This window comes from Oncorhynchus clarkii, chromosome 21 (assembly GCF_045791955.1).
Source record: "Oncorhynchus clarkii lewisi isolate Uvic-CL-2024 chromosome 21, UVic_Ocla_1.0, whole genome shotgun sequence".
In the NCBI taxonomy this organism is placed as follows: domain Eukaryota; kingdom Metazoa; phylum Chordata; class Actinopteri; order Salmoniformes; family Salmonidae; genus Oncorhynchus; species Oncorhynchus clarkii.
In genome coordinates, this window is record NC_092167.1 from 50,915,647 (window position 1) to 50,928,146 (window position 12,500).

General features: G+C 44.4%; 1 protein-coding gene across 1 annotated transcript in view; it reads left to right on the forward strand.

The window, feature by feature from the left end:
- The first annotated feature begins 1,653 nt into the window (after positions 1-1,653).
- The window catches only part of LOC139379515 (ring finger protein 175), a 29,382-nt gene continuing 18,535 nt past the window's right edge, over positions 1,654-12,500 (forward strand). Inside the window, exons 1-2 of the mRNA XM_071122334.1 lie at positions 1,654-1,754; positions 6,151-6,188. Coding sequence (XP_070978435.1) covers positions 1,734-1,754; positions 6,151-6,188 — 59 coding nt within the window. The 5' untranslated portion in view covers positions 1,654-1,733. The remainder of the gene's footprint in view (positions 1,755-6,150; positions 6,189-12,500) is intronic.

Sequence of the window (12,500 nt, forward strand, 5' to 3'; positions counted from 1 at the left end):
GACTGCCCAGGTAGAATTGGTTCATACTCTTTCTGTTTAAAAGGAGGAAACACGTTGTTTTTGGACTTGTGTTGAAAGACTGCAGTTGGATTTGGTCATAGTTATCATTCTGCCAGTAAAATGGCATCAAAGAAATGGTTGAGTAAGCAGGTATTACCTCCGCAACTTGATCAATCATTCACAAAACACTGTTCTGTTGTCCATTATCCAAGAGTTCCAACTAACATATTGGTCTTCAGGTAAATCACCTGTCTGTCTGTCTGTCTGTCTGTCTGTCTGTCTGTCTGTCTGTCTGTCTTTCTGTCTGTCTGTCCGTCTGTCCGTCTGTCTGTCTGTCCATCCATCTGTCTGTCCATCCCTCCGTCCATCCATCTGTCTCTGTCTGTCTGTCTCTCTGTCCATCCGTCCGTCTGTCTGTCCGTCCGACTGTCTGTCTGTCTGTCTGTCCATCTGCCTGTCCGTCCGTCTGACTGTCTGTCTGTCCATTCATCTGTCTGTCCATCCATCCCTCCGTCCGTCTGTCCATCTGTATGTCCGTCCATCCATCTGTCTGTCTGTCCGTCCGTCTGTCTGTCTGTCTGTCCGTATGTCTGTCTGTCCGTCCGTCCGTCCGTCTGTCTGTCTGTCCGTCCGTCCGTCCGTCCGTCCGTCTGTCTGTCCGTCCGACTGTCTGTCTGTCTGTCTGTCTGTCTGTCTGTCTGTCTGTCTGTCTGTCCGTCCGTCTGTCTGTCTGTCTGTCTGTCTGTCCATCCATCTGTCTGTCCATCCATCCTGTCACGACTTCCTCCGAAGTCGGCCCTTCTCCTTGTTCGGAGGCAACACTGTTCACTTCTAATATGCGATTCAACAGTATTTCAATTCAAGGGGCTTCATTGCCATGGGAAACCTATGTTTAGATTGCCAAAGCAAGGGAAATAGATACTAAACATTGATATCTTTGTCTTGTCTTTTACTCATATTGTACATTTATTGCCATAATAAAACAACGTGTCTTATTTTTACACTATTGATTGACTGATAACAGAAATATCCATGCTTATCAGACTTGATATCGATTGACTCCATTTGTAAATATTGACCATTTCACCCCACAAAATAAGACTGAACTTCTTGATGCATAAAATCCTTAACGTTACTATGGTGGAGGGTATAATTATAGTATCATATTATAGCGTCATGCACTACAAATAACACAACTGAAAAGACAAATAAATTATATTTATTGAGATAAATATTTGTGGCTGCTTCACATCCTGTAGTGTTGTCTCTACCTTCTTGACCCTTTGTGCTGTTGTCTGTGCACAATAATGTTTGTACCATGTTGTGTTGCTACCATGTTGATATCATGTGGTGTTATTATGTGCTGCTACCATGCTGTGTTGTTGTCTTAGGTCTCTCTTTATGTAGTTTATGTCTCTCTTGTCGTGAAGTGTGTTTTGTCCTATATATAATAAAACATATCCCAGCCCCCTGTCCCCGCAGGAGACTTTTTGGTATGATGTCATTGTACATAAGAATTTGTTCTTAACTGACTTGTCTAGTTTAAATAAAGGTTCAATAAAATGAAAATAAATCGATCAAGCACATTTTTACGCTTTTTCTATGAGGCTGTCTTACGTAAACTACGTAATGTAAGTGGAATTCTTACGTTGGCAGCGCAGCTGTCAGTTTCTAAGTCGAGTTGTGTGTTTAGCGAGCCGGCTAGCTAGTTAGCTACAATAACAACAGGAGATATGGCTGGACTTCAACCCCAGGTAACGCTTATATGGTTAGCTCCTGCTTACAACGGCCTGTGTTATTAGCTAGTTAGCTAAACAATTAACATTAGCTACTGTTTACAACCAGGTGAATTGACAGCATGCATAACGTGGTCGTAAGCTAAATGCTAGCTAGCTAGCGGTTCCCAATGTGTCGTTGTGTTTAACCTGAAAATATCTAGATAGATTATTCTACTACGACAGGGTGTGTGGCAACATAAAACATGCGTCTTGGATTCAGTCCTTCTCCATACGTTTTGGTTGATAGCTGCTTAGCTAGTAATCATATGATTTTATTTATTTTTTATTATTATTATTTTTAGATCAACGCTAGTTAACCACCTATTGTTGACGTTTGTAATCAACACGTCATCTAGGTTAACGTTGGCTAACGTAAAGTGAGCTAGATCTCGTAAATATCACACATCTGCTTGTTTACAAGTCTAGACTAACGTGTAACGTTACTATAAATGACTCCCTCGCTAAGAAATGGGCTAGATCTGGGGTGTATTCATTACGCATATTCTGTAGCAAAACGGAAGCAAACAGAACGAAATGGGGCGGGACCTAGATTAATTTGTCCAATAGACACAATAGACACTCACGTTTTGCTCTGTTTGCTTCCGTTCGGTAAACGGTTTCCGCAATGAATATTCTCTCTTCTCTTGATTGTGACAACCCCCCCACCTCTCTCTCACCTCTCTTCTCTCTCTCTCTCTCCTCTCTTCTCTGTCTCTCCTCTCTTCTCTCTCTCTTTTCATCTCAATTCAATTTCGATTTAAAGTCTTTATTGTCATGGGAAACATATCTTTACATTGCCAAAGCAAGTGAAATAGATAATAAACAAAAGTGAAATAAACAGTAAAAAATTAATAGTAAACATTACACTCACATAAGTATCAAAAGAATAAAGACATTTCAAATGTCATATTATGTCTATATACAGTGTTGTAATGATGTGCAAATAGTTAAAGTACAAAACGGAAAATAAATAAGCATAAATATGGGTTGTATTTACAATGGTGTTTGTTCTTCACTGGTTGACCTTTTCTTGTGGCAACAGGTCATAAATCTTGCTGCTGTGATGTCACACTGTGGAATTTCACCCAGTAGATATGGGAGTGTATCAAAATCGGGGTTTGTTTTTCAAATACTTTGTGGATCTGTGTAATCTGAGGGAAATATGTCTCTCTAATATGGTCATACATTTGAAGAGGGCACGGCAAAATCTTTTCCCCCTCAGGAGACTGAAAAGATTTTGCATGGCTCCTCAGATCCTCTAAAGGTTCTACAGCTGCACCATCGAGAGCACTGGTTGCATCACTGCCTGGTATGGAAACTGCTCGGCCTCCGACCAAGGCACTACAGAGGGCAATACGTACGGGCCAGTACATCACTGGGGCTAAGCTGCCTGCCATCCAGGACCTCTACACCAGGCGGTGTCAGAGGAAGGCCCTAAAATTTATCAAAGACTCCAGCCAACTTAGTCATAGACTGTTCTTTTTTTGTTAATTCTTTCCAATGTGTCAAGTAATTATCTTTTTGTTTTCTCATGATTTGGTTGGGTCTAATTGTGTTGCTGTCCTGGAGCTCTGTGGGGTCTGTTTGTGTTTGTGGACTGAGCCCCAGGACCAGCTTGCTTAGGGGACTCTTCTCCAGGTTCATCTCTATGTATAGTTGAAGTCGGAAGTTTACATACACTTAGGTTGGAGTCATTAAAACTCGTTTTTTAACCACTCCACAAATTTCTTGTTAACAAACTATAGTTTTGGCAAGTCGGTTAGGACATCTACTTTGTACCTGACACAAGTCATTTTTCCAACAGTTGTTTACAGACAGATTATTTCACTTAAAATTCACTGTATCACAATTCCAGTGGGTCAGAAGTTTACATACACTAAGTTGACTGTGCCTTTAAACAGCTTGGAAAATTCCAGAAAATGATGTCATGGCTTTAGAAGCTTCTGATGGGCTAATTTACATCATTTGAGTCAATTAGAGTACCTGTGGATGTATTTCAAGGCCTACCTTCAAACTCAGTGCCTATTTGCTTGACATCATGGTAAAATCAAAAGAAATCAGCCAGGTTTGTCTGTGACGACCGGTCTCTATAGCCAGACTGTCCTCTCTGGGCAGCCAGGTTGGTCTGTGACAACCGGTCTCTATAGCCAGACTGTCCTCTCTGGGCAGCCAGGTTGGTCTGTGACGACCGGTCTCTATAGCCAGACTGTCCTCTCTGGGCAGCCAGGTTGGTCTGTGACAACCGGTCTCTATAGCCAGACTGTCCTCTCTGGGCAGCCAGGTTGGTCTGTGACAACCGGTCTCTATAGCCAGACTGTCCTCTCTGGGCAGCCAGGTTGGTCTGTGACAACCGGTCTCTATAGCCAGACTGTCCTCTCTGGGCAGCCAGGTTGGTCTGTGACGACCGGTCTCTATAGCCAGACTGTCCTCTCTGGGCAGCCAGGTTTGTCTGTGACGACCGGTCTCTATAGCCAGACTGTCCTCTCTGGGCAGCCAGGTTTGTCTGTGACGACCGGTTTCTGTAGCCAGACTGTCCTCTCTGGGCAGCCAGGTTTGTCTGTGACGACCGGTTTCTATAGCCAGACTGTCCTCTCTGGGCAGCCAGGTTTGTCTGTGACGACCGGTTTCTATAGCCAGACTGTCCTCTCTGGGCAGCCAGGTTTGTCCTGTGACGACCGGTCTCTATAGCCAGACTGTCCTCTCTGGGCAGCCAGGTTTGTCTGTGACGACCGGTCTCTATAGCCAGACTGTCTTCTCTGGGCAGCCAGGTTGGTCTGTGATGACCGGTCTCTATAGCCAGACTGTCCTCTCTGGGCAGCCAGGTTTGTCTGTGACGACCGGTCTCTATAGCCAGACTGTCCTCTCTGGGCAGCCAGGTTTGTCTGTGACGACAGGTCTCTATAGCCAGACTGTCCTCTCTGGGCAGCCAGGTTTGTCTGTGACGACCGGTCTCTATAGCCAGACTGTCCTCTCTGGGCAGCCAGGTTTGTCTGTGACGACCGGTCTCTATAGCCAGACTGTCCTCTCTGGGCAGCCAGGTTTGTCTGTGACGACCGGTCTCTATAGCCAGACTGTCCTCTCTGGGCAGCCAGGTTTGTCTGTGACGACCGGTCTCTATAGCCAGACTGTCCTCTCTGGGCAGCCAGGTTGGTCTGTGACGACCGGTCTCTATAGCCAGACTGTCCTCTCTGGGCAGCCAGGTTTGTCTGTGACGACCGGTCTCTATAGCCAGCCTGTCCTCACTGAGTCTGTACCTAGTCAGTGTTTTCCTCAGTTTTCTATCAGTCACAGTGGTCAGATAGTCTGCCACCATGTACTGTCTGTTTAGAGACAAATAGCATTGAAGTTTACTTTGATTTGTTGTGGTGTCTTTCCAGTAGGTGATATATTTTTATTTTGTGATGATTTGGTTTGGCCAGATTTTCTGAGTGCTGTCCTGAGGCTCTATGGGGTTGGTTTGGGTTAGTGAACTGAGCCTCAGAACCAGCTGGCTGACTGCTGTCCTGAGGCTCTATGGGGTTGGTTTGGGTTGGTGAACTGAGCCTCAGAACCAGCTGGCTGAGTGCTGTCCTGAGGCTCTATGGGGTTGGTTTGGGTTGGTGAACTGAGCCTCAGAACCAGCTGGCTGAGTCCTGTCCTGAGGCTCTATGGGTTTGGTTTGGGTTGGTGAACTGAGCCTCAGAACCAGTTGGCTGTGTACTGTCCTGAGGCTCTATGGGGTTGGTTTGGGTTGGTGAACTGAGCCTCAGAACCAGCTGGCTGAGTGCTGTCCTGAGGCTCTATGGGGTTGGTTTGGGTTGGTGAACTGAGCCTCAGAACCAGCTGGCTCAGGGGACTCTTCTCTTGTTTCATCTCTTGACATTGTAGAGCTGTGTGATGGAATGTTTTGGGGTCACTTGTTTTTAGATGGTTGTAACATGTGATGGCTCTCTGTTCTATTTGAATGAGGAGGTGGTATTGGCCCACTTCTGCTCTACATCCTCTATTTTTCTTTGCACTTGCAATACACGGTCTGCATGCAGTGTTTCGATTGGATGTTTGTCCCATTTGGTCAATTCATTATAAGTGTGGACCCCATACTTCACTGCCATATAGAGCAACTGGTTCTAGAACTGATTGGAACATTTTGAGACAGATTCTAATTGGAATTTTGATTTTAATGTTCCTTTTAATGGCATAGAAGGCTGTTCTTGCTTTGTCTCTCAGCTCATTCACAGCCCTGTGAAAGCTACCTGTGTTGCTGATACTTAGTCCTAGATATGTGTAGTTTTTGGTGAGTTCTAAAAGAACTCTCTCTCTCTCTCTCTATCTCTTCCCTCTCTCCTCTCTCTCTCTCTCTCTCTCTCTCTTCTCTCCCCCCTCTCTCTTCTAGGGGGATCTCCTGAAAATGACTCACAGGGAGAACTGGAAGTAAGTCCTCATTTAGAACCAGTAATTGGACAGTGAGAAAGTAGAACCCGTAATTGGGCAGTGAGAAAGTAGAACCCGTAATTGGGCAGTGAGAAAGTAGAACCCGTAATTGGGCAGTGAGAAAGTAGAACCCGTAATTGGGCAGTGAGAAAGTAGAACCTGTAATTGGGCAGTGAGAAAGTAGAACCCGTAATTGGGCAGTGAGAAAGTAGAACCCGTAATTGGGCAGTGAGAAAGTAGAACCAGTAATTGAGCAGTGAGAAAGTAGAACCCGTAATTGGGCAGTGAGAAAGTAGAACCCGTAATTGGACAGTGAGAAAGTAGAACCCGTAATTGGGCAGTGAGAAGGTATTTATACCCCTTGACTTATTCCACATGTTGTTGTGTTACAGCCTGAATTCACAATGGATTAAATTTATTTTTTTCTCTCACCAATCTACACACAATACCCCATAATGACATCACAATACCCCATAATGACATCACAATACCCCATAATGACATCACAATACCCCATAATGACGTCACAATACCCCATACTGACATCACAATACCCCATAATGACATCACAATACCCCATAATGACGTCACAATACCCCATAATGACATCACAATACCCCATAATGACATCACAATACCCCCTAATGACACCCCAATACCTCATAATGACACCCCAATAACCCATAATGACGTCACAATACCCCATAATGACACCACAATACCCCATAATGATACCCCAATACCCCATAATGACACCCCAATACCCCATAATGACATCACAATACCCCATAATGACATCACAATACCCCCTAATGACATCACAATACCCCATAATGACAAAGTGAAAACATCTTTTTAGATTTGTTGTAAATGGGAAATATCTCATTCACGTAAGTATTCACACTCCTTTGCTATAACGCTCTAAATTGAGCTCAAGATGCATCCAATCTTCTCTGATCATCCTTGAGACGTCACTACAACTTGACTTGAGTCCTCCTGTGGCCAATTCAATTGTTTGGAAATTATTTTGAAGAAACACACCTGTCTATAACGGTCCCACGGTCGACAGTGCAGAAACTATACCACGAAGTCCAAGGAACTGTCTGTAGATCTCTGAGATATAGTTGTGATGAGGTGTATATATCTGGGGAAGGGTATAAAACCATTTCTACAGTGTTGAAAGTTTATATCATTGGGAAATGGGGAAAAATATGGAACTACTCAGACTCTGCCGAGAGCAGGCTGTCCCACCAAACTGAGCAACCCGGGCAAGAATGACCTTGGTCAGGGAGGTGTCCACTGTGACAGAACACGGTGACAAGAGTTCCTTGGCTGAGATGGGAGAACCTGTCAGCTCTTCACCATTGGGCTTTATGGGAGAGTGGCCAGACCAGGACACTCCAGTAAACTGAACTCACTTGTCATGTTCCAGGCTACGTGTTTGCGCTCCTCAATTGTCCAGTGTTGGTGACCGCTTTTAGTCGTTTTTAGCTCGTAGGAGTGGAACCCAGTGTGATGAAAATAGCTCATCCGTGACAAGCGTTCTGAGATGTCGTTCCGCGCCGTTATTTGCCTGTTTGTGCTACACTGTTTGTGCTCCGCGTGTTAGCTTGCACGATTCTTGCCGTTCTCCATCAACGAGCTGTTTTGTCCCAGAGGGCTGCCGCTGACCGGATGTTTGTAGTTTGTCGCACCATTCGTGTTAAACCCAAGACACTGTCGTGCGTGAAAAGCCCAGGAGGGCATTTGTTTCTGAGATACTGGATCCGGTGGGCCTGGCACCGAACGATCATACCACGCACACATTCTGAGGCTCAATCGTACCCATGATTGGACAGTCAGACGGTGTTGTCATATAGAACCAGTGATTGGACAGTCAGACGGTGTTGTCATATAGAACCAGTGATTGGACAGTCAGACGGTGTTGCTATGTACAGTAGAGCCAGTGATTGGACAGTCAGACGGTGTTGCTATATACAGTAGAACCAGTGATTGGACAGTCAGACAGTGTTGCTATGTACAGTAGAACCAGTGATTGGACAGTCAGACGGTGTTGCTATGTACAGTAGAGCCAGTGATTGGACAGTCAGACGGTGTTGTCATATAGAACCAGTGATTGGACAGTCAGACGGTGTTGTCATATAGAACCAGTGATTGGACAGTCAGACGGTGTTGCTATGTACAGTAGAGCCAGTGATTGGACAATCAGACGGTGTTGCTATGTACAGTAGAACCAGTGATTGGACAGTCAGACGGTGTTGCTATATACAGTAGAACCAGTGATTGGACAGTCAGACGGTGTTGCTATATGTAACAGTATAATTTTAGACCGTCCCCTCGCCCATACTCGGGCGCGAACCAGGGACCTTCTGCACACATCAACAGTCACCCTCGAAGCATCGTTACCCATCGCGCCACAAAAGCCGCGGCCCTTGCAGAGCAAGGGGAACCACTACTTCAAGGTCTCAGAGCAAGTGACGTCACTGATTGAAACGCTATTTAGCGCCCACGCTAACTAAGCTAGCCGTTTCACATCCGTTACATATATACAGTAGAACCAGTGATTGGACAGTCAGATGGTGTTGCTATGTACAGTAGAGCCAGTGATTGGACAGTCAGACGGTGTTGCTATGTACAGTAGAGCCAGTGATTGGACAGTCAGACGGTGTTGCTATATACAGGGCCTTCAGAAAGTATTCAGACCCCTTGACTTCTTCCACATTTTGTTACATTACAGCCTTATTCTAAAAATGCACACATACCCCATAATGACATCACAATACCCCATAATGACATCACAATACCCCATAATGACATCACAATACCCCATAATGACATCACAATACCACATAATGACAAAGCAAAAACAGGTTTATAGAAATTTACAAAAAAAACAACTAAAAAACAAGTATTCAGACCCTACTCAGTGCTTTGTTGCTTACAGCCTCCAGTCTTCTCGGGTATGATGCTACAAGCTTGGCACACCTGTATTTGGGGAGTTTCTCCCATTCTTCTCTGCAGATCCTCTCAAGCTCTGTAAGGTTGGATGGCGAGCGTCGCTGCACAGCTATTTTCAGGTCTCTCCAGAGATGTTCGATCGAGTTCAAGTCCGGGCTCTGGCTGGGCCATTCAAGGACATTCAGAGACTTGCCCCGAAGTCACTCCTTCGTTGTCTTGGCTGTGTGCTTAGGGTCGTTGTCAAGGTGAACCTTTGCCCCAGTCTGAGGTCCTGAGCACTGTGGAGCAGGTTTTCATCAAGGATCTCTCTGTACTTTGCTCTGTTCATCTTTGCCTCAATCCTGACTAGTCTCCCAGTCCCTGCCACTGAATAACATCCCCACAGCATGATGCTGCCACCACCATGCTTCACCGTAGGGATGGTGCCAGGTTTCCTCCAGACGTGACGCTTGGCATTCAGGCCAGAGAATCTTGTTTCTCACGGTCTGAGAGTCCTTTAGGTGCCTTTTGGCAAACTCCAAGCAGGCTGTCATGTGCCTTTTACTGAGGAGTGGCTTCCGTCTGGCCACTCTACCATAAAGACCTGATTGGTGGAGTGCTGCAGAGATGGTTGTTCTTCTGGAAGGTTCTCCCATCTTCACAGAGGAACTCTAGAGCTCTGGCGGAGTGACCATCGGGTTCTTGGTCACCTCCCTGACCAAGGCCCTTCCTTCCCGATTGCTCAGTTTGGCCGGGCGGCCAGCTCTAGGAAGAGTCTTGGTGGTTCCAAACTTCTTCCATTTAAGAATGATGGAGGACACTGTGTTCCTGAACCTTCAATGCTGCAGAACATTTTTGATACCTTTCCCCAGATCTGTGCCTCGACACAATTCTGTCTCGGGTCTCTACGGACAATTCCTTCGACCTCATTGGTTGTTTTTTGCTCTGACATGCACTGTCAGCTGTGGGACCTTATATAGACAGGTGTGTGCCTTTCCAAATCATGTTTAATCAATTGAATTTACCACAGGTGGACTCCAATCAAGTTGTAGAAACATCTCAAGGACGATCAATGGAGACAGGATGCACCTGAGCTCAATTTCGAGCCTCGTAGCAAAGGGTCTGAATACTTATGTAAATAAGGTATTTCTGGTTTTTAAAAACCTGTTTTTGCTTTGTCATTATGCAGTATTGTGTGTAGATTGAGGGGGGGGGGGGATAATTGAATCCATTTCAGAATAAGACTGTAACGTTACTACATGTGGAAAAGGGGAAGTGGTCTGTATACTTTCTAAATGTCATATACACACTCCTGTACTGAAACATGGATACAGCCTTTATATCTACTATAGACATTAGTCTTCAGTGGTGAACCCTTCAGTGGTGAACCTATAGATCTTCAGTGGTGTTTTTTTTGTCATAATGGGGTATTGTGATGTCTTTATGGGGTATTGTGATGTCGTTATGGGGTACTGTGATGTCATTATGGGGTACTGTGATGTCATTATGGGGTACTGTGATGTCATTATGGGGTATTGTGATGTCATTATGGGGTATTGTGATGTCATTATGGGGTATTGTGATGTCGTTATGGGGTACTGTGATGTCATTATGGGGTACTGTGATGTCATTATGGGGTACTGTGATGTCATTATGGGGTATTGTGATGTCATTATGGGGTACTGTGATGTCGTTATGGGGTACTGTGATGTCATTATGGGGTACTGTGATGTCATTATGGGGTACTGTGATGTCATTATGGGGTACTGTGATGTCATTATGGGGTACTGTGATGTCATTATGGGGTACTGTGATGTCATTATGGGGTACTGTGATGTCATTATGGGGTACTGTGATGTCATTATGGGGTATTGTGATGTCATTATGGGGTACTGTGATGTCATTATGGGGTACTGTGATGTCATTATGGGGTATTGTGATGTCATTATGGGGTACTGTGATGTCATTATGGGGTACTGTGATGTCATTATGGGGTATTGTGTGTAGATTGATGAGGAAAAATAATACTTTTATAAATAAGGCTGTAATGTAACAAAATGTGGAATAAGTCCAGGGGTCTGAATACTGCTTGAAAATAAAAGAGAGCCGCACACTCTTGGAGCTCAGATGCAAAAATGTAATACCAACGTTTCGACAGCCAAGCTGTCTTCATCAGGGTATAATCACAAACACTGCGGGATGACTCGTTTATATAGTGTCAAAAGACACAGGTGTCTGTAATCATGGCCAGGAGTGGCCTAATATCATTGGTTAATAATCAAATATTAAAATGTCATACAAAGAACAGCATGCAAACAAATGGATAGCATACGATCATAGATCAATTTCACTATACAAGTTTACACACAATTACAGTGGCAAAGTCACAATAATCACAAGAATGGCTTCAGATCAAAGTCTACGTTGAGACCGAAGGGCGCAAGGGTCTTTAGATTAAAGATCCAGGCAGCCTCTCGTTTTAACAATAAATTATCAAGGTCACCCCCTCTCCTAGGGAGGGTGACATGTTCGATGCCAATATAACGCAGAGACGAAATCGAGTGGCCTGCCTCCAAGAAGTGGGCCGCAACTGGATAAGTCAAGTTTTTACACCTAATGGTGCTACGATGCTCTGAAATACGTACTTTTAATTCACGCTTTGTTTTACCCACATCATTTTTACCACAAGGACAAGTTATAAGATAAATAACTGCCTTAGTGGACCACGTAATAACACCTTTTATTTTTAAATTATTTCTTTATTCAGATTAAAGGGACTGCTATGGGATCCCCCATGGCTCCTAACTATGCTAATTTGTATGTGGGTTACATGGAGAAACAGTCTATTTTTAATCCTCTCAAAAATGTTTTCTTGGCAGTTATTTATCTTATAACTTGTCCTTGTGGTAAAAATGATGTAGGTAAAACAAAGCGCGAATTAAAAGTACGTATTTCAGAGCATCGTAGCACCATTAGGTGTAAAAACTTTACTTATCCAGTTGCGGCCCACTTCTTGGAGGCAGGCCACTCGATTTCGTCTCTGCGTTATATTGGCATCGAACATGTCACCCTCCCTAGGAGAGGGGGTGACCTTGATAATTTATTGTTAAAACGAGAGGCTGCCTGGATCTTTAATCTAAAGACCCTTGCGCCCTTCGGTCTCAACGTAGACTTTGATCTGAAGCCATTCTTGTGATTATTGTGACTTTGCCACTGTAATTGTGTGTAAACTTGTATAGTGAAATTGATCTACGATCGTATGCTATCCATTTGTTTGTATGCTGTTCTTTGTATGACATTTTAATATTTGATTATTAACCAATGATATTAGGCCACTCCTGGCCATGATTACAGACACCTGTGTCTTTTGACACT